Source organism: Hyperoodon ampullatus, assembly GCF_949752795.1.
Source record: "Hyperoodon ampullatus genome assembly, chromosome: 2".
NCBI lineage: Eukaryota > Metazoa > Chordata > Mammalia > Artiodactyla > Ziphiidae > Hyperoodon > Hyperoodon ampullatus.
Window position 1 is genome coordinate 108732586 of NC_136915.1, and position 27837 is coordinate 108760422.

General features: G+C 46.9%; 3 protein-coding genes and 1 long non-coding RNA gene across 6 annotated transcripts; 2 read left to right on the forward strand and 2 right to left on the reverse strand.

Annotated features, from left to right (window-relative positions):
• The first annotated feature begins 1274 nt into the window (after positions 1–1274).
• On the forward strand, positions 1275–14537 carry POLR3C (RNA polymerase III subunit C). The gene is made up of 14 exons (XM_079698684.1): positions 1275–1436; positions 2300–2555; positions 2666–2851; positions 4121–4209; positions 7300–7404; positions 7534–7626; positions 9598–9678; positions 9912–9963; positions 10318–10378; positions 10827–10977; positions 11729–11830; positions 11945–11994; positions 12425–12574; positions 14295–14537. The coding sequence occupies exons 1-14, from the start codon at positions 1290–1292 to the stop codon at positions 14374–14376; spliced, it is 1605 nt and encodes a 534-aa protein (XP_079554810.1). The 5' UTR covers positions 1275–1289; the 3' UTR covers positions 14377–14537.
• LOC307049233 lies at positions 8988–15332 on the reverse strand. Of its 2 annotated transcripts, none has more exons than XR_013810741.1 (3): positions 15283–15332; positions 9614–10007; positions 8988–9240 (listed from the first exon to the last, which is right to left on the reverse strand). It is a non-coding gene; the product is annotated as an uncharacterized lncRNA (long non-coding RNA). The 2 variants fall into 2 exon arrangements; XR_013810742.1 differs by lacking the exon at positions 15283–15332 and adding an exon at positions 11190–11293.
• Positions 15333–16579: 1247 nt separating this feature from the next.
• On the forward strand, positions 16580–19155 carry NUDT17 (nudix hydrolase 17; the record flags this gene model as incomplete). The annotated part of the gene is made up of 8 exons (XM_079698685.1): positions 16580–16768; positions 16968–17151; positions 17395–17420; positions 17557–17649; positions 17888–17986; positions 18215–18351; positions 18734–18886; positions 18998–19155. 8 exons carry the CDS (start codon positions 16580–16582, stop codon positions 19113–19115), a joined length of 999 nt encoding a protein of 332 aa, XP_079554811.1. The 3' UTR covers positions 19116–19155.
• Positions 19149–27764, reverse strand: PIAS3 (protein inhibitor of activated STAT 3; the record flags this gene model as incomplete). 2 transcript variants are annotated; one of them, XM_079696758.1, is made up of 15 exons in its annotated part: positions 19149–20338; positions 20901–20938; positions 21186–21319; positions 21468–21636; positions 21717–21850; positions 22618–22778; positions 22913–22986; positions 23559–23664; positions 23884–24018; positions 24519–24609; positions 24837–24887; positions 25120–25204; positions 25364–25442; positions 25548–25781; positions 27741–27764. In XM_079696758.1, the coding sequence occupies 15 exons, from the start codon at positions 27762–27764 to the stop codon at positions 20072–20074; spliced, it is 1782 nt and encodes a 593-aa protein (XP_079552884.1). In that variant the 3' UTR covers positions 19149–20071. The 2 variants fall into 2 exon arrangements, with proteins under 2 accessions (XP_079552884.1, XP_079552883.1); XM_079696757.1 differs by having other exon boundaries at positions 25364–25781.
• Positions 27765–27837: the final 73 nt, after the last annotated feature.

Sequence of the window (27837 nt, forward strand, 5' to 3'; positions counted from 1 at the left end):
CCGCCGCGGCCCGCCCGCCGGCTCCTCAAACAGCCCTTCGCCGGTCCTCCAATCGCCCAGCGAGAAGAAAGAAAGAGCGTCCCCGGAAACCACCGAAATGCTGGGGTAGAGCGGCACATGTTTTCCCTCTTTGCCGGTCCTCCTCCGTGGCCGTGCTCCTGCGGAAAAGGACCTTGGGCTCCCCCTCTGCCCGGGCGGCCAGCGGGAGCTGTACGAAGCTGCAGTGGGGAAGTCGGCGACGTTACGTGGCATTGACCCAGAGGTTAGTGGAAAATGCGGTCTGAACGAGGTGGCCCTGTCTCTGGACCCAGGGACCCAGTCCGGGACAGGAACCTGAAGTAAAGAAATGAAGAGCCAGGAGCCGGGCTCCTTGGAAATACTTTCCGGGGATGGCAGAGGGTCTGGGGATTCTTGCCCAAAGACCTGTGGATGGGGATAGTGAGACTGAAAGACAAAGTCTTGGCTTCTGAGGAATTGGGAGAAATAAATGAACAAACCAGTGTTTGATAACACTTGTGATAATAAGGAAGTGATTATACAGTGGACTATGTCTGTTTCTCTTTGTGTATACTTTGTCAAGGAATAGAAATTTCAGAATTAAATGCTGCCCTGCCAACAACATACTTCATCCCCTATTTGAAACACCCTGTTGAGAAGCTCTCATTTACCTCTTAGTTTATTTTGCAAAGTTGTCATTGCCTGTTCAGTCCCAATAGTCTGTGAATAGTGGCCTTAATTCTCCCAAACAATGAAGTATAGAATCTAAGGTCTGTTGACAGATCGCAAAACCATCTACATCCGATCTTTAAAGAAAACTAGAATCACACATGCTCCCATAAAGATAAACTTGATATATAGTCTTCCAGTCTTTTTTTTCATGCATACGTGTGGGGCTATTTCCACAGTAATTGAACTTTCCCCTACATTTTGCTTTGTAATGAACAATTTTCTACACTAATACATATTATACTTTATTGTGAATGTTGGCATAGTATTCCATTATATGAGTATACCATAATTTATTGAAATAATCACTTTTGAGGTTGTTTCCAGAATATCGGTATTCTAAAGTGACATGTTTTTATTATTCCCTTGGAACAGAATATCCAAAACAAAAGTATTAGGTCAAAGATATGCAAGATTTTAAGGCTTTTGATATATCTACCGTCAAATTGCTCTCCAGAAAGTACATGAATTTACACTCAGCAGCTCTACTCCCAACATAAAAGAAAAACTTCCCATCATACCATCTTTTTCTTTTTTTCCTAGCTCTGAGACTCCTCAGCACAATGACTCAAGCAGAAATTAAACTGTGTTCTTTGTTGCTGCAAGAGCATTTTGGAGAGATCGTAGAAAAAATTGGAGTCCACCTAATCAGAACTGGCAGCCAGCCACTAAGAGTTATTGCCCATGACACAGGAACATCGTTGGATCAGGTATGTTTGGATCACAGTAATTTGCTTCCATTTCATTAATTTCTTTAACCTACCTTTGAATATTGTTACTCCCCACCCCACAAAATGGAAAAGAAAGCAAAGTCTGTGCTAGGATCAGAATAGTGTTATCTGGGAGGGGAAAGATGATGAGACATAGTGCCCAGGGTTCTGCTTCTCAAAGTGGCTCATCGTGGCTTATGAGGCAAATCTTTGCTCCTCCTATGCCATATGCCATACTTCATTTATTCATGAGTCTATTAATTTCAGTACTGTGTTTAAGGAATAAGAATAATAGAGGGGATGGGACTTCCCTGGTGGCGCAGTGGTTAAGAATCCGCCTGCTAATGCCGGGGACATGGGTTCGAGCCTTGGTCCGGGAAGATCCCACATGCTGCGGAGCAATGACGCCCGTGCGCCACAACTACTGAGCCTGTGCTCTAGACCCCGCAAGCCACAACTGCCGAGCCCGCGTGCCGCAACCACTGAAGCCCATGAGCCTAAAGCCCGCGCACCACAACGAAGAGTAGCCCCCGCTCACCGCAACTAGAGAAAGCCCACGTGCAGCAGGAAGACCCAAATGCAGCCAAAAATTAATTAATTAATTAATTTTTAAAAAATAACAGAGGGGAAGTAAATTGTACTTTGAAAGCTAAAGATCAGAGGAAATATGAGTATCATAGCAAGGACTCTTCCTGATTTCTTCCATTGACATTCGCTTCTTATTAGCTATTCCAATGGAGAGAGGGAAGACACACAGAGATTCCAGCCATCTCCTGATGTTTAGGAAATGTTGGACAAAAATTGCCAGCAATAATTAGCTGCATCTTCAGATTTTTCTTCTCTTTCCTCTGTGTTTTCTCTAGGTAAAAAAAGCCCTTTGTGTCCTCATCCAGCATAACCTGGTGATATATCAGGTGCACAAACGTGGTGTGGTAGAGTATGAAGCCCAGTGCAGCCGGGTGTTGCGAATGCTTAGGTATCCCCGGTACATCTATACTGCCAAAACACTGTACAGTGACACTGGAGAGCTGATTGTTGAGGAGCTCCTGTTGAATGGCAAGATGGCAATGTCAGCTGTCGTGAAGAAAGTAGCAGATCGGCTCACAGAGACTATGGAGGGTCAGTACTGTATCCACAGCTGTTAGCAAAAGCATAGATTGGCTGGCTGCAGGAGAGGACCCTTAGCTATCTGAGGCCATCTCACTTGCCTCTTTCCTCCTGTCGTACAGATGGCAAGACCATGGACTATGCTGAGGTCTCAAACACATTTGTGCGACTAGCAGACACACACTTCGTGCAGCGTTGCCCCTTGGTGCCTGCCACTGAGAATTCAGACCCTGGGCCACCGCCACCTGCCCCCACTCTTGTCATCAATGAAAAGGACATGTACCTGGTTCCTAAACTGAGCTTGATAGGTAAGGAATCTTGGCCCCTAGATCTGTGATTGGACCTAATTGTAGATTCTTCCATAATGATTGTTAAATGAATGACTCAATCAATTAAGCAGTTACCAAGGATTTACTCTATGCCAGATACTGTGGTATAAAGAGATGAAAAAACAATTATGTTCCTTGCCCTTATGGGGCTTAAGTCTAGTATAGGAGGCTTACATTAATCAAATAGCCTGATGGATATATAACTAACAAACTGCGATACGTACTATGAAGGTAAAATATGGGGTGTTACGAAAATATATAACAGGGGACCAGATTTACCTGGGGATTTGGGCACATGCTTCTTTGAGAAAGTGGCATTTGAACTAAGATTTGAAGCAAAAGTAGGAGCCAACCAGTGAGGTAAGGTATGAAGGGGTACAGAGGATAAGCATTTTTGGCAAAGGGAATAGTATGTAGTGAGGAAAAAAATAGGAATTTGAGGGCTTCCCTGGTGGCACAGTGGTTGAGAGCCCGCCTGCCGATGCAGGGGACACGGGTTCATGCCCCGGTCCGGGAAGATCCCATATGCCGCGGAGCGGCTGGGCCCGTGAGCCATGGCCGCTGAGCCTGCGCGTCCAGAGCCTGTGCTCCGCAACGGGAGAGGCCACAACAGTGAGAGGCCCGCGTACTGCAAAAAAAAAAAAAAAAAAAAAATAGGAATTTGAGAAAGTAAAAGAAGATCGATATAGTTAAAGTACAGTGAGGAAAGGAAAGAGAGCCGTAAGTTAAGGTTAGACAGACAGTTAGGGGCTAGATCATGCAAGACCTTGTAAAGCACCTGTTCTTTATCCTAAGAGCAAAGGAAAACTACTGAAGGATTTTAAAGGAAGTAACATGATCTAATTTGCATTTTTTAAATATGTTTCTGTCTGTAGAAAGGATGGGGCAATTTTTCAGAAACCAGTGAAAAATTAGACATAGGAGGGGTGAGGAAGACAGAAATCAAGAATGACATCTGTGTGTCTGGCTTGAGTATGTGGGAGGACGATGGTACCATTCACTGTAAGAGGAAGCATTGGAGCAGGAGCAGTTTGAGGAAGAAAGACTATGAATTTCTTTTTGAACTTGTTGAGTTTCAGATGACTTCATCATTAACTTGAATTTCTTGTAGTTCCTCAGTCTCCTCAACATCTCTAACCTAGAGGTAGCTACAGATGTCTTTGGGATAGAGACACCTGCTTTCACCTTCGGTCATTTCCTGTTATCATATGAGATGTAGGCTAACTATGCAACTGTTTTGTTTGGCAGGGAAAGGTAAAAGGAGGAGATCATCTGACGAAGATGCAACTGGGGAGCCCAAGGCCAAGAGACCAAAACATAACACAGATAACAAAGAGGTAATGAGGCTTCTTGGTTAGGAGTCCTCACCCTGAGGCAAGCCAGAAAGAGCACTAAGATGACAAGCCCCAAAAGAGCTTAAACGTTCTTGGGTCGAGAAGTAGTAGGATTATGAACTTCATTAAATATTGGCCAGGGATAGACTAACAAAGAGTGAACTCTGTTGCTGTGTCCCTTCTGAGGCTTAACTTACTTCAGTCATTGGAAAGAGGTAATAGATTAGGCAGAAAAATGGCCTAGAAAAAGTTTAAATTGGTCAGTATGACTGGACCATAGAGACCCATGGGGATGAGTGGTGATAAATGAGTTTAGAAAGATATGTATAGGCCTGAGCTCTTATATTCAAATGCCTTCTCAGCATCCCTGTAAAAACGTCTAATAAGCATCTCAAAAGTAGTATGGTTAAAACAGAGTAATTGATTTCCTGCTCCCAGATATCTACTCCTCCCTCCTAAGCTTTCCTCATCTTAGTAAGGGACACCACCAAGGCCAACCACCCAGGACACCATTTGCTTAGGCCAAAGTCCTAGGAGCCATCTGATCTCACAGTAAAACCTGTCAACCCAATTTCTAAAAATAATTGAAATCCAACTATTTCTTATCGTTTCCGCTGCCATCACCCGAGTCCAAACCATTATCACTGTAGTCAAGACTTTGCCAACACTCTCCTAAGTGGTCTCCCTACCTGCGTTCATACCTACTGAAGAGCCAAAATGACTTTCTAAATTGTTGTTTTTTCAAAATCCCAACACATCACTGATTTTTGACTCCTTTAATAGCTTCCCATTACTCTTAGAAGAAATCCAGTTCTTTAATGGATTATGAAGCCTTACATGAGCTGGGTCTTTACATGATCTGCTGGAGACAAGGCTCTCCAACCTCAGCTCTTCCTACTCTGTCATTCACTATGTTCCAGCTTCTATCATTTTTTCCATCCTTTAAATGTATCATACTCTTCCTAGTCTTCAGGCTTTTGCCCTTAGGATTTCTTCTGCTTCAAATACTTTTCCCTCAGATCTTCATGTAGTTGCCTCTTTTTCATCATTCTGATCTCAGCTCAAATGCTACTTTCTTAGAGCTCAAGCACCATTGCCCACCCTCTACTCCAGTCTCTACCACATTTTCGCATTTCATCTTCACAGCATTTATAAGTAGCTGAAATTACTTATTATTTGTACAAGTGTTTGTCTCTGTACTCCCAATAGACTATAAACTCTTTAAGGACAGTATCTTGTCCCTGGCACCTGGAATACTCGCAAGACATCAATAAATATTTCTTGATTGACTAACTAAGAAGTTTGGACTTTATCCTGAAGACAATGGGGAGCCATTGATGAATTTTAGGCAGGTGAATGAAGTGGCTAGCTTTACATTTTAGAAATATTACCATAGTACAGTGGTTTATAACTTGTACAACTCCATGGATGCATTTCAGAGAGTCCACCTGTACTATGTGCATTTTTCTATAGAGCACTCCATAGCTTTCTTCAGATTCTTCAGGGGAACTGTGAGCCCAAAAGGTAAAAAGAAGCACTGCTCTATGAGAAATGGGGAGAACGATGCAAAAGGAACAAGATTAAATGCAGAAAACCCAGTTGCCCTTTTTTATAGTGTCCACTATATGAAAAAGAAAAATGAAAACCAGTTAGGAGGCTACTGTAGTAATCCAGGTGAGCCAAGATTAGAGCCTGAAATAAGGTAATGACAGTCAGGATAAAGAAAAGTAGACTTCTGATTAATATAAAGAATAGATAGGGGCTTCCCTGGTGGTGCAGTGGTTAAGAATCCCCCTGCCAATGCAGGGGACATGGGTTCAAGCCCTGGTCCTGGAAGATCCCACATGCCATGGAGCAAATAAGCCCATGCACCACAACTACTGAGCCTGCACTCTAGAGCCCACGGGCCACAACTGCTGAAGCCCACGCGCTTAGAGCCCGTGCTCTGCAACAAGAGAAGCCACCGCGATGAGAAGCCTGTGCACTGCAACAAAGAGTAGCCCCCACTCGCCGCAACTAGAGAAAGCCCACTTGCAGCAACGAAGACCCAACACAGCCAAAAATAAATAAATAAAATAAATTTTAAAAAAAAGAATAGATAGAACTGGATAATTGGATAGTAGATGAGGGAGAGCAAGGGGTTAGGGGTGGTATTCAAGTTTCTAGCTTAAGAAACTGGGTTGGTTGTAGTGTAGTTAGCTGAAAACTTAAAAGAACAGTTTTAAGGCAGAGGTGGAAGTAAGCAGTTGAGTCTATGCACCTGGAGCTTAATAGAGAGTTCTAGAATTAAGTAATAGACTTGGAACAGTTGAAACCTTGGGAGCAGATTAAATCACCTAAGTAGAATATGTAGAGTGAAAAGAAAAGAGGGCTGTGGACAGAACCCTGGGGAACACCAGTATTTATAGATGGGATCTGGAAAAGGAATCTGTGGGGACTGAGGAAGGGTAACCAGAGTGGTTAGAAGGAGCACCAAGAAAGAATGGTGTCATAAAGTCCAAGGGGCCACATAGAGTTACGGAGAAAATGTCCAACCATGTCATATGCTTTAGAAAGATCAAATAAGATTGGAACTGGACAGTGTTCTTTGAACTTAGCAACAGGTTCCTCAGGGACTTTGGCATTTCAGTGTAATGGTGGAAATGGGTTGAGTAAATCTGTGGATGGGGATACAGCTGGGATGACCAACTCTTTGAGAAGCTCACATTTTTTGAAAATAAAGAAATGTGGTGGGGATGTGTGCACCACGCTGAATGAGTTCTGGCCTAATAGCTTCTATTTGCTCTCTGAAATAAGAAGCAAGGTCATCTGCTGAAAGAGAAGGGAGGGGCAAATGGGAGATTTGAGAATACTGGAAAAGAGTTAAAATAGACAAAGATTCGAGGTAAGCAAAGAGAATCTGTTTGAAGTTGGGGGTTGTGAATTTGTCATTGTGGAGGCACTAAATCCACGTGGTTGAATGGTTTTTTCCTCCAACCAATTTACTTGCTACTATATAGGAAAAGAAAATTTGAACAGTTAAATCCAAGCTTCTCACTAGAAAACGCTTCATTGTATCTAAATGTTTCTCTCTAATCTTTTTCTCCTCCTCAGCCCATTCCAGATGATGGGATTTATTGGCAGGCCAACCTTGACAGATTCCACCAGCACTTCCGTGACCAAGGCATTGTCAGTGCAGTTGCCAACAGGATGGACCAGGTGATATCTAAGTGGGTGGGACAGTGGCTATCAGGAATATTCACTTATTTGCAGATGTGGCCATTGGCATATAGCCAAAGCCAGCACAGCAGAGTGAATTCTGATTTCCAGTTCACTTTTCAAACCCAGACCAGCAGCGAGATCGTGCGGACCATGCTCCGGATGAGTGAGATTACCACTTCCTCTAGTGCCCCCTTCACCCAGCCATTGTCTTCCAACGAGGTGAGCTTCATGTTCTTGTACTAGTTTTCTGACAGGCTCTTGGATATAATAATTAGTATACATAGAGCCTGCAATTAGGTTGAGGTCTGAACCTTGAAAGGAAGGGTTTTTGCTATTTGAGGAGGTACGGGGATTATTCTCAGGTGGTAGGTACTGAAATATTTGGTCTCTTGGGAATTCAACCTTTAAAAACCTAAACCATTACCCTAGTCAAAGTATAAGTAATTCTTTTTTTATTTTTAATTTATTTTATTGAAGTATAGTTGATTTACAATGTTGTGTTCATTTCTGCTGTGTAGCAAAGTGATTCAGTTATACATATATACATTCTTTTCCATATTCTTTTCCATTATGGTTTATCACAGGATATTGAATATAGTTCCATGTGCTATACAGTAGGACCTTGTTGTTTATCCATTCTGTATATAATAGTTTACATCTGCTAATCCCAAACTCCCAATCCATTCCTTCCCCACCCACCTCCCCCTTGGCAACCACAAGTGTGTTCTCTATGTCTATGAGTCTGTTTCTATTCGTAGATAAGTTCATTTGTGTCATATTTTAGATTCCACATAGAAGTGATACTGTATGGTATTTGTCTTTCTGACTTCATTTAGTATGATAATCTCAAGGTCCATCCATGGCTGAGTAGTATTTCATTGTGTGTATATACATATATATATATATATATATATATATGGTATAAGTTATTCTTAATTGTTCCAAGAATCCACTGTTTGGAATCTGAGCCTTTGTGCTCAGGACATTATATGGCCCCTTATATTTTTTTTCAATATATTTTGTATATTTTAAATTTATTTTAAATGCTTTGTTTATTAAGTTTTGTTTATTGAAAAATTAATATTTCAAATGTTTTATTTGTAATTATACTAATGTTTTGTAATTATACTAATATTTATCCACATTAAATATAGTTATTATATTTTTATATTATTAAAAAAAATTTTAACTTACTATATAACAAAATTTAAATACAAGTTTTTTTCTGATGACAAAAGTAATTACATGACCTGTACTCAAACAGCATAGAAATGTATAATTTTTTTAAACTTGTAGTTCCCCAAACTTTCAGGAATGCCAGGCATGTTCTATATCTTGCAGATGGTAGTTATGTGGGTATATACAATTGTCAGTACTCATCAAACTGTACCCTTAAGATCTGTGCTTCTTGTGTGTAACATACCCCAGTTTAAATAAATATACAGTTTTGCATAATCCCAGCCCCAGAGATCCTTGTCAGTAGTTTGGTACATATCTTTATTCAGACTTTTTTATATGTATAGTCTCACATAAATGTAGATATATATATTTTTTAATTAATTTATTTATTTATGGCTGTGTTGGGTCTTCGTTTCTGTGCGAGGGCTTTCTCTAGTTGTGGCAAGCGGGGACCACTCTTCATCGCGGTGCACGGGCCTCTCACTATCTCGGCCTCTCTTGTTGCGGAGCACAGGCTCCAGACGTGCAGGCTCAGTAGATGTGGCTCACAGGCCCGGTTGCTCCGTGCCATGTGGGATCTTCCCAGACCAGGGCTCGAACCCGTGTCCCCTGCATTGGCAGGCAGATCTCAACCACTGCGCCACCAGGGAAGCCCTATATTTTTTAACAACAAAAAAATATGGGGTTATACTCTATGTACTGTTCTAAACTAGCTTCTTTCATATGACAGTATATGTAAACTTTCTTTTCATGTCATTATTTTTAGATCTGCCTCATTCTTTATAATTGCCATATCATATTCCACTTAATGGCCATGATGTACTTTATTTTAATGAATTCCTTATTACTGGACATGCGAATTGTTTCTAGTTTTTTACTCTTACCAACAATGCTGCTGTGCTTTTGGACATTTTTATACTTGTGATATCTAAAATTAGAACATCTTTATTTCAGCAATGTCAGCAGTTCTAAGTTCACAGACCCATTTTCACAGTTTCTTTTGCTCCATAGATCTTCAGATCCCTACCTGTTGGCTATAACATCTCTAAGCAAGTTCTTGATCAGTATCTCACTCTGCTGGCAGATGATCCAGTAAGTCTTTTTCTTTTTTCTGCTGTATTTACGATTAATTTTTGCCTGCTATCAGTCTTCTGTAGCCTCATTCTCTACCTAGCCAGCTCAGACAATTTCTCTACCATCATCTGATAGGAGGGCTTCCTGCTGCAGACTCTTGGCCAGATTTGCTCTTTTGGAAACAGGATCACTGGACTTTCCATTCAGATAACACACGCGCTCTTTTTTTTTCTTTTCTTTTTTTTTAATAGCTTGAGTTTGTTGGAAAGTCTGGCGACAGTGGTGGAGGAATGTATGTCATCAGTATCCTTATGGGTGGTTATTTCCTTACAGTCAGGCAGCGTGAACTATGAAACAGAATGGTGACTTAGAAAAGATTTGATGATATTTAGTATACTAAGTAAGTTAGAAAATTGAACTAAAACATTGATGATAAAGAAGTGAAAGGGACTTTTAACTAACCAAATTTTAGTTAAGCAAAACTCTGACTTAAGCACCTTAGTTAATTAAGGTTTCGAAATACTTACATACCATAAATGAGACTAGTGTGAAAAACAAAATAGTATTTAAGTTTTAAATTAAAGACTTAGGAATAAAACTAAGATCACAATGACCAAGCCAAAACATTATGGAGTAACCTTAACCCTCTACATAAAGACCTACATAAGGCTCTAAGATCTCTAGCCACAGCCACTCTGGAGTCGGTCGTACAAGAGAGGTAAGGGGGGGTCACCCTGATTGGGGTTGGGGGTCAGATACTTCCTTTCCACACCCCATTTGAACAAATGACTTGGTCATTATGTCAGTGACCAATATAGACACACCTTGGCACATCTTGCCCCATTTTCCACTGGACTGCTATGGATCCCATCTACTACAGCTCTTTACCCTAAATACCCTACTGTTTAATTCCCAGTGATGCCAATTAACCATCCTTCCTAAAGCCTTACAAATGCAGGAACTGAGGCATTCAAGTGAGTCAGCAGTTGGTGACTCTTATGATTAGCAGTATTGTCATCAATCTGTGGAGTTATGAAGGAATTCTCTGATTGCTGTTCCTCTCTGGTCCTGTCTCCACACATGGAAACCGAACAAGCACCATCTGTGACTAAGAGCTAAAGCTAATCTACGTCGGCATGCCATTTGCTTTCTTTATTCCTTTACAGATTTGGGTCTCGCTGTGCCAGAATATTCCGTCTAGTTTTACAAAAGAAACACCTGGAACAGAAACAGGTAGAAGACTTTGCAATGATTCCAGCAAAGGAGGCAAAGGATATGCTTTATAAAATGCTCTCAGAAAATTTCATATCACTCCAGGTAACGGTAATCACCAGCCAGCAGAGCTGACCTAGGATGAGAGAAACTCCTGAAGCAAACATTCTGAACCCCAAACAAACTGTATCCAGCTCTGAGACAGAAAAAAAAAAGATTAACAAAGACATAGCAAGCACTTGAAAGATAACTGTGGAGCTTTAACTGGCCTAGTAAAAAAGAGGCATAGCCAAGAAATTACCCCAGAATCACCCTACCCTTTTTTCTTTAACTCCTAGTGCATGTGATTTGTCCTTTCCTCGAGCCTTAAGTTTATTGTAGATTAAATCTATTGGGTCATCACTACATGCAGAGCCGTGTAGTATACCCTGTGAGGAAACAGATAGAATAGATTTTGGAGTCAGAATCACAGCTCTGCCTCTTACCCAGTTACACTGAGCAAATTACCTACCATCTTTTTTCCCATCTACAAAATGGTGATGGATGGTGGTAACAGAGACAATATGGTTTGTTTTAAGATCAGATACAGTCTACCTGGCACATGAGAGTTGCTTAGTAAATGTTAAGTGCCTTCTCTTTCTTCCCCACTCAGGATGTTGACAGTCAAATGGGAAAAACAGGGCAGCCCAACCCTCCATGTGGCTGATTGTACCATAAATACAGATGCTGTATGACTGGGGAAGAGTGAAAGTATAAGTGAAAGAGAGGGCTGAGTAGCTCCAGGCGGGACAGGTGTTTACTTTGCCAGTTCTGAAGAAAAGTATAAAGTCTTATTTTTCTTTCTATGGACAAATAGGAAATTCCCAAAACACCAGACCATGCCCCATCCAGGACCTTCTATTTATATACTGTGAACATCCTGTCAGCTGCCCGAATGTTGCTGCACAGATGCTACAAGGTAACTCCTCCCCAGTCCATCCACAGTGATGTCTCACCCTCATGCCCCCTTTAGCCATTTTGCCTGAGCTGCTTAAATAGAACTGTGTGCATTTCTTCTCTTCTCTCCCCTCAGAGTGTAGCCAACTTGATAGAAAGGAGGCAATTTGAAACCAAAGAAAACAAGTGAGTAACATTTTCAATTGAGTAATTACATTTTACAAGGCCAAAAGGCTTATGGGGAAACTTCCTATAGAAGTGGAAACCAACAGAGACAATAACAAGTCTGGTTGCACTGAATTATTGGCTTAGGTTGGCATAAAGATGCATTAGTATACACTTCTCTCGTATGTCCCCAGTGAAATAATTTTGCAGATTAAATTTATGAGCAACATATAAACTGGCACCAAACTTTAAGTACAAATGAGAGGCAGCAAGAGTTCCAGGAGTGAAGTCACATTTCTAATTAAGCTTGTAGAAAATGCCCTTCCTTAGAGAGTGACATTATCCACTTGGACCAGGAACATGGTAAAAGGGGGAGCTATGCCCCAGGGCTATGGGATAAAAGAATCTCCAAGGCTAGCGGACATGCCTCAGAGTTGTGTTTGTCTGACAGGCGTCTACTGGAAAAGTCTCAGAGGGTGGAAGCCATCATTGCATCTATGCAGGCTACAGGTGCAGAGGAGGCACAGCTACAAGAAATAGAGGAGATGATCACAGCCCCTGAACGCCAGCAGCTAGAGACCCTGAAACGTAATGTCAACAAGTAAGCATCATAAACTTCAAACGTATGTTTCAAAATACCTTGCAGACAAATCCATCTTGATATCCTGCTACCCCTCCAACTTAAGGTGAGGAAACCGAAGGTGAGGAAAACTCTCTTCTTCCCCACCTCAATTAACAGAATTTAATCCACCTATTTCCCTAAGCTAAAAACTCTGAAGACATGTTCAGCTTCTCCTCGCTCACCAGCCGCCCCCCACCCACACACGCACTCTCTCATTCACCAAAGCTGCTGATTTTACTTCAATAATGTGTCCCAAATCTGGCCTTTCATCTTGCTTCCCATGCAGGCCCTCCTCACCTCTTTGCCAGACCTTTGCAAATCACCTCCTGCTTCAAACCATTTCTATAATGCTTTCACAGTTAGTATCTTTAAAGTGATTGACAACATCACTCTTCTGCTTTAAATGCTATATTGACTCCTTGTTTACAGTATAAAGACCAGACTCCTTGGCGTAACATATAAGGCCTTTCACAGTCTCATAACAGCCTATCTCTTCATCCTCATTTCCTTTCACTACTCACCACTGACCTTCATAGGGATTGCTTTGAATCTGTAGATCACTCTGTGGAGTATTGCTTTCTTAATGATACTAAATCTTCCAACTCATGAACATGGAAGGTCTTTCCATTTACTTAGATCTTCCTTTGTCTCTTTCAATGAGTTTTGTCGTTTTTGGTATTCGTCTTGCACTTTTTTGTTAGATTTATTCCTAAGCAATTGTTTTAGTGTTTCTTTTTTTTTTTTTTGCGGTACACGGGCCTCTCACTGTTGAGGCCTCTCCCGTTGCGGAGCACAGGCTCTAGACGCGCAGGCTCAGCGGCCATGGCTCACGGGCCCAGCCGCTCCGCAGCATGTGGGATCTTCCCGGACTGGGGCATGAACCCATGTCCCCTGCATCGGCAGGCAGACTCTCAACCACTGCGCCACCAGGGAAGCCCATGTTTTAGTGTCTTCTTAAATTTCATTTTTGAATTGTTCATTGCCAGTTTATAGAAATAGAACTGATTTTTGTGTTTTGATTTTATATCCTATAATTTTGCTAAATTCATTTATTAGCTGTGGTAGGTTTTTTGTGGATCCTTTGAGCTTTTTCTGTATATAAGATCATGTCATCTGTGAATTAGAAGTAGCTTTACTTCTCCCTTTTCAATCTGGATGCCTTTTATTTGTTTTTCTTGTCTAATTTCCAGACTGGAACTTCCAGTAAAATGTTGAGTGGAAGTAACAGCAGACATCTTGTCTTGTTCCTGATCACAGGAGGAAAGCTTTGTCTTTCACCACGAAGTATGATGCTAGCTGTGGGTTTTTCATAGATGGCTTTTATCAGGTTGATGAAGTGTTCCCTTCTATTCCTAATCACTTTAAGCCTTAGCCACTCTCAGCTTCTATTTTAAAACACACTAGGTCCTTTTACACCTATGCCTTTAACATGTGCTATCTTCCTCCTCATTGCAAGTTAGAATGTAACTTCTCCTGGTACAGAGCCCTTATCTTTTGAATCCTCAGCAATTTCCACAGTACCTGGCACATAAGAGATGCTCAGTAAGTGGGAGGAATGATCTATTGGTTCTCTTGCTTTCTACCCAGTACTTTCAGGGGTAACCAAGCAATTCTCCATGACCACACCCAGTCCAGCCTCTAATCTTAAATATGCTAATGAATGTTCAGTGTGGGCAAATGCTTTCACTTTTTCACTCAGGTTGGATGCCTGTGAGATCCAGGTGGATGAAACCATCTTCCTGCTGGAGTCATACATCGAGAGCACCGTGAAGAGACAATGACCCAGAAGAAGAGTCTTCCTCAGAAGATCTGAGGGGATTGGAAGGAAGAATAAAGGAGGTGCCTAGATGCATTCTTTGCAGTAGGATAAGTTCCAGATTCTTGTACTGAAACCCTCTCTCTATCCCTACCACCCAGAATACACTAGAAAGAGTTTGACATATTTTTTTAAGTTTGCTGATCCTGTTTTAGAATCATCACTATATTCTACCCTCATCAAATCTTGGCAGGGGAAAGAACCTTAAATCAACTAGATTAATCATCTATCAGATGCATCAGTTCCCACCAAGAAGTCAGCTAAGGCTGTGTTTGAACATCCCCGACAGTGAGAAAAACTTCTTCCTAAGCCGTTCGTTCCATTTTCAAAAGGCTACACCTGTTCTTTACTTTGTTAAACTGTAATCTTAAACACACACACACACACACACACACACAATGTAGGGAATGTGAAAGACTACCACAGAGGGGGGATAAAAGCTATTTTCAGGGCTAGCAGGTGGTTTGGCCCAAGCAGTCACACTAGAATCTATGGATAAAAGTTACATTTGCCAGCTCCGGGCTTCTAACACATCTGAAATTATGTATGTGAAACACTTAGCACAATGCCCGGCATGTGGTAAGCACTCAATAAATCACTGCCTTCCTCTTCACCATGGTTCCTAAAAACTGGCAATTCTAACTTCTCTCTCCTAGTACCATGGATAGATGACTAAACTAGTTGACATAATTTGTCCCAGCAGCTTCAGTTTCATTTAAAGCAGGAGTTGTTTTATAATCTCTTCAGTTTCCTCTTACCAATGTTAGTTCTAATTCATTAAACATTTGAATACCAATTAATTATCAGCCACTATACTAGATATAATATACAAAGATAAATACAATACCATCTCTGCCTTCAAGGCACTTACCATCATTTACCGAGCACCAGTTATGTGCCCAGTATGTCCCCAGGCCTTGGGGATGCAAAGACGAAGAGCCTTGAGCATACAGCCTAGTGGAGGGAGACAAATAAGTACAAGGAAGTGTTGGGGGGCTATAGTGGGAAAGTATCATGTACAGAGGCAATGGGGAAAAGGGTCAGGCAGGAAAGGGAGCAGAGAGAAGGTGGCACAATCCGTATTTTGAAAGATGGGGATTTGCCAGGTGGAAGGGAAAAAGGATCCCAGAGGGAAGCAGAGCCTGTTTCTTGAGGGAACAGAGAATAACATGTGACTGAAAAACAGGGCATAAGTCCTACCAGAATTGACAGGCAGGGGCAAGGACTGGTGGGTACTTGCTACGCTGTGTTAAGTAGCTTATCCTGAGAGCAGTGGGAAGCAAAATGAGCAGATTTGTATTTTAGAAAGATCACTCTGGCCGCACTGTAGAGAATGAATTGGTGGAGGCAGGACTATTTAAAGCCTTGTAATAGTATCTCGGGCAGAATATGAGGAAGGTTTGAACTGGGCAATGGTGGCTGGAGATTAAGACATGGATTTGAGAAAGTTTAAGGAAGTAGAACCTGCTGCACTTGGTTGCCATTTGAGTGAAAAGAAAGGGAAGGTGGGACTTCCCTGGTGTTCAGTTGTTAAGAATCTGCCTTCCAGTGCAGGGGACGCCGGCTCCATCCCTGGTGGGGGAACTAAGATCCCACATGCTGGGGCAACTAGGCCCCTGGCGCTCTGAAGCCTGCATGCCACAACTATAGAGAAGCCTGCATGCCACAACTATAGAGAAGCCCACAGGCGGCAACAAAAGATCCCACATGCTGCAACTAAGACCCCACACAACCATAAATAAATTAAACGAGAAAAAAGGGAAGGTGTCAAAAAATGTTTCGTGGGTGTCTGCCTAAGAGACAGGTGTAATTCACTAATTGGAGATGTTACCTGCTATAACAGATAGGTGTGCAGAGTGCCATGGAGGGGTGCTTATAGTTCCGCCCATGGCTGGTGGGAGATGACACGTGAGTCCAGAAATCACACAGTCTGGGGATCATTTTCCTAAACAGAAGATGGGAGGAAAAGAGGAGCTGAGGATTTAGAGGTGTTCCCCTTTGTCATTTACCTATCACACCCCTGGATCATCCCCAAGTGTCATGCCTAAATTTCCCGGGGGAAGTCCCGGAAGCCGGCCTTCCTTCCCACCCGGCGAAAGGCTCCGAGGGGAAGCCCGCTGGGCCACTAGAGGGCGCGGAGCGGGCCACAGAGACCCCAGAGCCGCGTTATGGCGGCGGCGAGGGTGCTTCTCCTGTCCGGACGGCCGGAGTCGGTGAGCTTCGTGCAGAGCGTGTGTGGCCTCCTGGGCGCCGGGGCGGGGCTCGGGCCGTGGCCCACGTACTGCGGCCTCAAGCGGGGACAACTCGTCCTGTCGGACAGGCCGTTCCCAGGCGCCTCCGCCAGGCTTCCGCTCCAGGTCCGGAGACGGGGGCACACGGGGCGGGGGCGGGGGGTGAAGGGCCGAAGGTAGGGACTGGGATCGGGTGGGGGATGGAGGCGAAAGGCCTGGGGGCCAGTCGACTGCCGTGGCCTCTTTCCCCATCGGGGTGTCGCCCAATTTTTGAAAGCCCCGCCTCGCTTCTGAGATATTAACCCCAGCGGCTTCCTCCCGCCAGCGACCCCCTTTCTGCCCTTTTTCGGCCCTGGATCAGCAGCCCAGGGCTCCTGGGGCCGAGCTGCCCACGAATCGAGGTGTGGATCTGGCTGTGGCAGTCGTTCTGCAGTCCAGCGATCAGACTGTCTTGCTGACCCGAAGGACACGCACTCTGAACGTTTCCCCCAACCTCTGGGTACCCCCAGGTGAGCGGTCTGAGGACAAGGCCCTAAGTCCAGGAAAGAAATCTGCCCTTTCCCCAACAATGCTATTCCCAGTCTCAGAATGACAGAGAAGTAGGCCCAGAAATGTGGTATCAACAGGTCCCATAATCCCAAGGGGCTACAACTGCATCTGTGCCCACTGGAGGAAGGGGTGGTGTAAACAGTGAGTGAGGGTCCCTGACCAGGAACACCACCATTCACCTACTGGTCCCACTGTTGTTGCAGGTGGGCACGTGGAACCTGATGAAGAGGTAGCCAATCCACTGACCCAACCTGCACCCTGCCCTGAAGGAGGGACCACCTTGGGTGTGGGCTGAGGGAAGGGCAAACACAGGACTTGAGGAGTCAGATGGTGGCCTCTCTGACCTCCTGCCCCCTCACTCCCAGCTGCTGGACGGAGGACTTCGAGAGCTTTGGGAGGAGAGTGGACTACAGCTGCCCCAGGGCCAGTTCTTTTGGGTCCCTCTGGGGTTATGGGAGGTGAGACAGGGACTTGGGAGCCCTTAACAGCTTCTAACCCACCAAAGCCCAGAGAATAGCCACGCCTGCCTTGACCACATGGGACCCGATGGAGTGTGGGTGGTCTGGAGTCCCCAAGCCCACAACCCTTACCCATGTCCCTCCTCCACCACTTCTACTCTCCACTTCCTCAGCTGTATTTACAAAGCCTCAAAAAGGGACAGGAAGTTCTCATTTTTGCTGTTTTCTTCTCTCTTAGTCTGCCTACCCTCCTAGGCTGAGCTGGGGTCTCCCCAAATACCATCACATCATTCTCTATCTACTTGTCATCTCCCAGGAGTCACAGCAGCAGCTACAGGTAGGGCTGGCAGTAGAGGAAGGAAATGCGGCTTAGGAGGCCCAAACAGACTGGTTCCGACTATGACTAAGGAGGGGGAGAGGGAAGGTCAGAGATAACCAAGAAATCCAGTAGCCTCTCCCCTTGTCCCTGCCCCAAGTCTCTCCACTCCACCTGTGTGTAGGCTGTGATCCAGAACAGGTCTTCTGAGAGAGGCCATGACTAAGGGATCAACATGTCTGGCCCCAGGCCCGGATCCAACCAAACCCAAGAGAGGTGAGCGCCCTTATGTGGCTGGGACCAGATGTAGCAGCTGCGGTGGCTGCCACAGAGGATGGGACAGAGACACCCAGACATCTTCCCCAGGACCTACCGCTTTCTGTCCTGTAAGTAGGAGCTTCTCCCTAACCCTCCAACACACCAACACATACACACTGAGAAGTTCATCTTCTGTCTCGTCCTTCGGGGCAATTTTGTGCTGTGGGGGAGATTTAGGGAGGGAGTTGGTCAACTGATAATGAAGAGAGCATATGAGATCAAAGACACTGCCCATGATACTCCAAGGGTTCCTGTCCAAGTGGCTAGCACTGAAGACCTGGGTTTCAGTCCCACTCTCTCATGGGGGCAAGTCATTTAACCCTCCTTTCTGATGAGGTTAACACCCACCCACCCCTCTCCTGTGGTGGTTGGGAGGATCAGATGACCTTATGGATACGGAAGTGGGCTAAGCCACAAGGCACAGCCCAGACAGGAGCTGTCGTTTTGCAGCGCGGTGGAACTAGAAGAGAATGGAGGAGCTCAACCTCTAGTCTTACCCACGTCCACACTGCTGCGGACGACCCCAGCCACGGCAGATAGCAAAGAGAGGGTCAGCACTGGGACCAAGTTTGCCCTCAGGCTCTGGCTACAGCATCTGGGCAGGTAAGGATGAGGAAGGACTTAAGGACTCCACAGTGTTGGGCTGAATGGTCTAGTGTTTTTATGGGTGTGGGGGAAAGAAAGGAAGAAAGAACTGCCCTTGGAAATCCTCAGTGTGACACCCCTACCATGTGGAAGTGGAGCTCACTCGGACCCAGGGCCTGCAAGGGAAGAACAGAACGTGGACCATCCCCCTGCCACAAACCAGGGATCTGGAAAGCAAAGTGCTTAATCCCCTCCCCGGCCCACCTCTGTGACACTCACAGAACATCCACAACCTTTATTATGGGTAAGAACTTTGCTACAGCTGTGGGAATAGAAAGTAAAATTACAACATAGACCCTAGGCCCTAGAGGAGCCTGAAAAGGGAGACTGGAGAGAGCACAAGGGTGCTCCCACCTCCCAGGAAAGGTGCAGAATGAGCCAGACCTAACCACAGGGCCATGGGCCTTTAGAAGCTCAGGCCCCAGGCTGGTCAGCATAAGCATCATTGTGAACTTACTTAAATATATAAATAGAGACCCAGGCAATTGGCCAGGCCCTTCTCCCAAACCCCTGGGGATCAGGGCTAAGGCCTTATCTCCTCCTCAGTCACACTGGGAAGCAGGAGGCAGGGAAAGTCATCTTTGGAGTATTTTGGTTTTTCTTGTTTACACACAAAAAATATGCAACCCAAAATAGAGTTCTCTGTCCATGTGTCTGCCTATCTCAGTTACTCCAGCTGTCTGTTTGGCCAAAGAGAACGGAATGGACATGAAGAGACAATGGATATGGGGAAGGAACACAGCCAGCTTTAGGGAATGGGAAGAGAGGGCATCTGGGGGACATGAGAAGGGCCCCTTCCCCACGAGGCTTTAGACAGTCAAGGCTGAGGATTCAGCCCTTTCCCCAACTCACATCCCATCCCATTTGCCTCCCACTGCCTAGGTTAACAGACCCAAAGGAATGGGCTGGACATCAAAGAACATTTCCAAAAACAGACCCCAAATGTCCTTTAAAAGAGGTTAAATATTAACCCTTTGGGTGCTAGCCTTGTCAGGCAGAGATAAGGCCAAAAACAGGTGTCCATGAAGATCTTTCTGGCCTTGACCAAAGCCCTTCTGAGGAGTCAGAGGGGCCAGAGTTCCAGACTCCATAGCATACTTGCTCAGTGTTACGAGGCGGTGAAGGTTCCATAATCCAGGGGACTCAGTCCAGGGAAATGATGTCTGACCGACAGCCAGTCAAAGAGGGACCTGAGGGCAGGGGTCCTCCATGCCCCTCCCTTAAGTTTCCCCCAGGGGCCACAATGCTACTGACACGGCCAGGAGGGGGTGCCGGAGTGGTGCTGCGGTGAGAGCTCCCCAGCGTGGGGCCTAGCGGGCCCAGGAAGTGGGACGGGGTCCCTCGGTACTGGAAGAAGTGGCCCAGGGCATCCTGTTCGTCTAGCGAGGTGATGACGGACGGACCATAGTGCTGGGAGGAATCAAGAGCATGGTTTAAGATTTTATCCTGACTTTACCTGCCTTCCAGTCACTCATCTCAGAAATATCATATGGGATAAATAAACCCCTCAGGATCCCGAAGTATTCTCTGAGAAGCAGGAGAGCCTCCCTCTGACTCCTTCCCCTACTTCCCCACACCCCACCCCTCTTCCCTGCCTGGAGACAGCCCCACCAGCTTGCTAGATTCTTGGCCCTGTGGGCGTCTGAAATGTGTGGAATGTCCGGCTGGGGCAGTCATGGTGCTCAAGTGCACGTGGGTTTGGGGGGGTGGGGAGGGGTGAGCAGACAGGCGCAGAACTACACTAAAAACTCTGGAGACAGAACAGTAAGTAACAGAGGACAGAGGAAGACGTGGGTAAGAATCCGAAGAAATCCCAGTGGGGCCTAGGAGGGAAATAAACTGCCTGTACCGCAGTTTCCTTCCTCCATGGAGAAGCACATTAAGGTCCCTGGGGAAAATGAGAGAGTAAGGGGGCCCATCAGTGCCTAGAAAGGAAGCTTCAGAGATCTGAGATGGAGAAGGGACCACTTACCTGACTCTCAGTCTGAAGGAAAGAAAATAAATCTAAACCTGGTAGGAGAAGAAAAATTAAAATCAACCTCCTATCTGACCCCTTCACCGCACGCACGCGCACGCACGCGCACGCACGCGCACGCGCGCACACACACACACACACACACACACAAAATCAAATAAGTTCCTTGGATTGTGGCCCTTTGCAAAACAGCCAAAAAGCTCTGAAAAGGAGCAAGGGTTGTGAGCTGGTTTGGGGGAGGATATGGCAGTGCACGGCCCCACCTTGTGATCAGTGTCATACCTTGTATATCAGCCCCCAGTGGGAAGGCAGGTGGGTACTCATGTAGTGGGAGACTGGACAGGAAATCCCCGCCCAGCGTGCCCATAGCAGGGCTCCGTAGCACCGAAGATGGCTGGTGACCAGATGTCAGGACTCTGTGAGGAGATAGAAGGAATCACAGATGTCCTCACCCAGCTCAGCCTCTCAAGTCCCCTCTCTGCCCCAGAGTTTGCCCAGTGATCAGAAAGCGTTCCTGACTTCTTCCTCTCCCTTCTGCTATAGATTCAGCCTATTTCTTCATACCCTTTGCTTCCAGGTAGAGCTGGGATAGCAGCTGAAGTGACAGGACAGTGCTTCTTCGTCGGGGGCAGGTCCTCCTCGTCTGATGAGCTTTCTATTGTCAAGTCAATAACTTCAACCTTCTTCTTATTCTCTGATGGATTGCCCTCTTGGACTGGGCTATACTGGAGGCCTGTGGTTGGTAAGAAGACTGTGTCTCAGAGAAGAGGCCATACAAGACTTAGCTCAACTGGGGGACAGGGGGTCACTCACCATCCAGCCCATACCCTGGCGGGGGGCAAACCTCAGATGCCTCCTTCTTGGGTTTCATTGGGCACCAGGATCCATCTTCCATGAACTGGATCTCATCACAATCCGAGCAGGAATTAAGAATCTCCATGAACAAACTAGGGGAGGGGAGAGAATGGGAATTCATGTAGCTGGGAGATGGCTGCAACAGTAGCCAGGGAGTTCTGGGACTCACCTTCCTGAACCTCAGTTTCCTCATCTGTAAATTAGGGATATTATCCACCCTCCTGACCTCTCTGAGTTGTTGGAATCAAATAAAGTAAGGTGCATAAAAGAGCTTTGAAAATTTTAAATGCTGAGTTTTAAAATAAGTACATTCTAAGCATGTGTTCCATGTAGTACTAGGGACAAAACAGAAGGAGCAGAGATAACAGAACTCTATAAGCTACCTCAAAAAGAGGCACTGGGAACAAGAACCGTAATGTAGGCTCAGGAAGCAGGTTAGGAGTCGCTAGATCAAAAGAACTTTATTGCTATGTTCAGTAAGAGGTCAGGTAATTGTTTGATGTAACAGTTTGATACACTGGCTCTGCCACTCACTAACAATGTAACTTTGAGCAAGATACTAAGTCTCTCTAGGTCTCAGCTTCCTCACCTGTAATGACAGTACCTATCTCACAGGGTTATTGGCATCTCATGGGACTCAATGAGATAAGGCATGCAAAGTACTTAGTACGGTGTGTAGTGAAGCCCTCAATGTTGGAGGGGGAGATAGATAAATAGATAAGTAATATTTATATAAAAGAGACATACGTTAAGAGTTGGGAGGGGAAGTAAGTTACAGATATATATTTATATATGGGGGCAGGGGCCAGTCCTAGTGGATGTCCTAGGTAAAAGGAAGCTGAATACAGAACGGCCCTACCCATCAATGATAAGAGATTCATAGGGAGCCTTCTTATCACACACAGGACATGTCCACGTTGGCTTCTTCTCATTCATCTGTAGATAAAGGGCAGCATCGAAGCTCTGCAGGTGGGCACAGGTGAGGGCCCGACAAGGGACAGTCAAGCGCATCTTCCCTAGCTGAGGAGAGACGAGTTCTCTGGTCAGAGTCCCCATGTCCCAGATAGCCTCACTCTAATAGCCCTAGGAACCCTCATCTGAGTCTAGAGGTTTAACCCACCACCCCTCCCCCTTCTCTTCTCCCTTGTACCCACCGGGCACATGAGTGACACCCGGAGACTTGTAGTGGCCACCTCACTGTCTGGGTCAGCGGTCAGCTTCTCCTTGACTGAAACAAGAGTGGGGCCAGAGCCATGGGGTCAGCAAGGCTGGAGAGAAGCCCGGGAGGTGGTGAGGCCAGAAGCAGATGGCTCTGGCTGAGAGGCAGCTGGGTAGAGCGCCTTTGGGGGGGCCAATGGGATGTCACATGGGGGTGGTCTGGGATCTGCATTACGAAGGCTAGGTGGCGGGGAGAGATTTCCCCATCCCTGAAGATGCTTAAATACAGCTGGGTGACACTTTGGCAGAGATGACCTAGAGGGAATTGAAGCATCACAAGAGGGTTAGTGTTGATGATACTTAAAGACACTTTCTAGTCTGGAGAACCCATATTCCAACAGGGCTGGAGTTAAGGTCTGCGAGGTACAAAGCAGATGTATAATTGGGAATGCAAGGGTGTCAATGCCTGAAGTGGCCCCACTTTTCAACCACAAAGATTGGTAATGGGTACGGCATGGGTTGGGGTTCATGTGAGAGGTGAAGTAAGTTGTCATAGAGGGGTATGAGTTTTAATTGTAAAGGCTCGAGGGCCAAGAAGAATTGGATCCTGGTCAGAGAGAAGAGGGACGGGATGTTACTCACTCAGTGCCCGGGAATGGTCTGGGTTCCGGATGCCCTTTGCTCTGAGTTTTTGTAGAAGGGTTCCTGCAGTCAGCTGCCTCACCAGGTACACAGACAAGGAGTAATTCTACTTGGAAGTGCGGGGGGAGACAATCAGCCTCTGCTTCGTACACCACTACCACCACCACCACCAGCGGCCCCCCACCTTGTCACATGAGGGCCAGAGACAGCAAGTTAATGCAGAGAGACCCATGAAGAGAAAGATGTTTCCCCAGCCCAATGCACTGGCTGATTCCCTCTCACTCCCTGCAGGCTTCTCCAGGCTCCCTGCCTCAGCCACACTCACCCGTCCAAACTCAGACGACCAGTTGACCACGATGGTGTTGGGAACAGTGGCCGAGAGTCGAGCCAGGGGTGTGATGTTGATGGGGCGGCTGGGCCTCTTGGGCTCAGCTCCATTCTTGGTAGGGGGAAGGTAACCCTGGGGGAGGGAGGGAAGGAGGGCCTGGTTAAGACACCTTGTCTTAGGTCACTTGCTTTCTGGAGAGAAGGTCAGCTCACTCACTGAGATGAGTGAGATGGGGGCCCATTCAGTGACAAAAAACTGGGGCACTCTCTAGGGTTGGCAGCAGGGTTCTTTCCTGGGGAAAAAGGAGAACTTACTCACTGACCAGATAAATAGGAACCTGCTCACTGAGTTCTTGAAGAGGAAGAGTAGGGATACCCCACTTCTTCCAACCCTCAGCTCTGGAGTCATCACTTCTGAGAATCTTTCCTGAACCTTTGAGTTGAACTAATATCCCCTCTCTGGGTTCTGAGAGAACCCTTGTTCAGCCCTATCTTGGTACTCTCTAGATTATACTGATTCAGTCAGTAAAGTGAGCACCTACTATGTCAGGCATGTCTCTTTCATAATAGATGTAACATTTAGGAACTAAAACAGGGAAGGGGTTACTGCCAGAAGAAGGGAAGAGCATTTACCGGCAGGGGGCACAGTTTCCCATTGACCTTGACAAAGAGGTTGGGGGGGAAGTAATCCTCTTGGGGGCAGCTGGTCTCACAGAGACAGAACCTGGTAAGAGATGAGAGAAGATGAAAGGGTGGGAGGCAGTTCTTGCAGAGAGAGGCAGGCAACCTCAGAAAATCAGTCATGGATAGCTGTAGCCTTCAGCTTCCAAACAAGAATCCCAGGGCTGGGGTGGACATGGCAGAGCAGGGTATCTCCTAATAGTAACCGTCATACCCTTACTTCATTCCCACCCTCAGTGGGAGCCCTGAGGGGAGGGAGGATCAACTCACCTTAGCTGCACCTGTATGGTATAATCACATTTCGCTCCTGGCAGAACCTCTCTGGAAGAGGGAGGGAGGAGAGATGTCAGTATGTGGCCCCTGAAGGGCAGGGGTGAAAAGAGACACAGAAAGTTAAATGTCCAGAGAATGGAGAAGGGACATACAAGAGAATGAGGGACAAAGCAGGTGCAGGAGGATGGAGAGGAAGGAGGGCAGGGCAGAAGAGAAGAAAGAGAGCAGAGTCTAAGGGTAACCACCCAAGGATGAGGCAGGACGACTGAAAGAGATGTACCTGGATGTGAGAATCTGCTGCACTTGCTGGGGAGTGAGGGCAAAGGTGAAGTGCGCTTCCTCAAACCGCTGGCTAGAAGTGGATGCTGAGGACACAAAGGGGCAGTTATTCCCAAGCCCATGCACAGGTAGCCACAGAAGTTGCCCCTATTCCAGGGTGCTGATCCCACAGGACTAAAGCCTAAGAAAGGCTTGGGGAAGAGGCACGGAGTCCAGGAAGACCCAGGGACCACAAAGAGCCATACCGAGGGTGGTGGGCCGGATGAGCTCCCCGTAGATTTCATAGAAGGGCAATGGTTTCATGGTGACATCAGGGTGCACAGGCTGGGGCAGAGGGGGGTGCATGTCCACTTCACGCTTGGGGCCCAGCAGGGTGCCAGGGCCCAAGAGGGCTGGGGGGATGGGAGCTAGAGGACCAGGAGAGCCTACAGGAGGGGTGCCAGGGGGCAGAGAGAGCAGAGAAAGATCGGAGGGCCCCAGGGTCTTCCGGGGAAAGCGTCGGCGGTAAAGCTCTTTGATCTTCATCTGGACGCTGGGGGCACAGCTGGACTTCAGGAGGTGCAGGGCCTTGGCCAGGAGCTCGTGCTTCCGTCCACTCTTGTTCCGGCCAGCGAAGCCGAGGAGCACCTGGAGCTCAGACACCCGGAAACTCATCACCATGTGCTGTGGAGACCAGAGAAGCTTGAGAATCCTACCTTGCACAGGGCTGTCCTGCCAAAAACACTGGGGCTGAGCTATTAGGTGGGCAATGCACTTTCCCTCCAGCGCTAATCAGAAAGGTGCTTTGCAGCCAGTGGATTACTGCCAGACAGCGAAGCTGGCCAAACGGACATCTAAGTCCCACTTAGCAACCCTCAGATCACCTCACCACTGCCCCCCAGGCTTGAGCAGCCCTATCTCCCCGTGCCTGGCAGTTGAACAGGTGAGGGCAGGGTGCAGACAGCATGCCACCCCAAAGCACACCTCTGAGTCCACTACAGCCTTTTCCCTCCATCCCTGCCGTGAGCCTGGACCCTCCTGTAAGCTGCTTATCTCCTCTCCTGCTCTTTCTCAGACACTCAGATCCATCCCAGCTCCTGGGAAGAGGATAGGAGACAGGGAGAAGGAGGGGGGAGAAGCGGATTCAGGCCAGACAGCCCCAGAGAGAAGAAAGGGGCCAGGTGGCTGGAGGATTGTGCCCCACGGCCCACCTCTCCCAACACCTCAATCTACCTCAGCTATTTTCCCCAAGCCTCTGAAGCATTTGTGGCCAGGGTTTTCAGGTCAGGGTTCAATGCTCATAACTCCCCCAAATCCTTTCTCAGTGTCATTTACATAACCACCCTCCCCTCAGTCCTATTTTTGTGGGAGAGAAACAGGACCAAAACTTGGGGTGAGAGGTTAACAGCGAATCGTGGAATCCAGGTATCCTTCCTGTTTACCCGTTTACTCCATCTGCCAGGAACTAATATCCTGCTTCTCTCCTACCCAGAGAAAATAAGTGATCCTCCCCCTCCTCCACAGGGGTAGAAGAGAGAAGAGGAAAGCTCTAAACAGGGGCCCTGGGAGGGTGAGGAGAAGGTGAGCAGCCCCTGAGCCAGGGTGCGGAACTGCATGCTCTTCTAGGCAGCTAGACCCAGTAACTAGACCTCAGGCCCTCCCAAGAAAATGGCTCCATTTCAAAAGTCAGAATAAAGCCAGGAGACAGGGGGATGAACCCCATGGTTTTTAAAGGTTCTGTGAGATGTCCTCGGATATGGTTATCCTCAAGTCTCTGGTAGTGGTAAGCTCTCTCTTTAAAGGACTCACTTTTATGAATCTCTAGGAGACCCTGCCACGGGCAGGCCTTCCTAGCCCTCCACAATTCTTCCCCTCATAGGAGACATTATGGCTTTGGGCCCCTTTTGAGGAATATGATTAAAAACTTGCTCCTCTACCTTTCTCCCCATCCTAATTTCCTCTGTCCCGTCTTTATTGCTCCATTAGCTTTGTCAAGAACTTCTCCCTTTCTATCCCATAGTTTCACACTCCTCTGCCCAAAGATACCGACTCACTAAGGCAGAACCTTCCTCTCAGCCTCCAGGATGCTTCTGCCCCACCCCTCGATCTAGCCCCGCACAGCCCCGCCCCCTAGATCTCAGCCGCCTACTGGTACTTCCCAAGGCTCAGATCCCAATAGCAGCCCCAAAGCCTCTATCTATCCTCTCAGCGCCTTTCCCCCGAGGAACCTACCCGTAATCTGCCCCCCAGTCACATCCAACATCTGCCCCCTACTGTCGCATCTTTGGCCCTTGATCGACTCGCCCCCTTTGCCTCTACAGCAGCTTTTCCTCCTGGCCCTTCTCCTACATCTGCCCCTACTACCAAATCCGACTTCTACCCCGCGTCCCCGCCCCCTGCGCCTCGGCCCCCAACTGCGGCAATTCCCCTCGGCCCCACCCCTATATCTGCCCCGCGGCCCCGCCCCCGGAGCCCCGCCGCAGCCCCTTCGTCGCCCACAGGCACTTCTCACCATCCCCGGCAGCCAGTCCCCGCCACGTCTCCGGCCCCCACCCGAGCCCTCAGCACCCAGTCTCGGTCGCTTCCCGGACTCGGCGTACAGCCGGGCTCAGTCCAGATGGGGATGGGGGAGGGGGCCGGTACCTTTAATTCGCCCAGCTCCGCCATCTTGAGACATCGCAGGCGCCCGAGCCCGAGCCCGAGCTCAGGCCCAGGGACCGGCGCACAACTCTCCACCCCG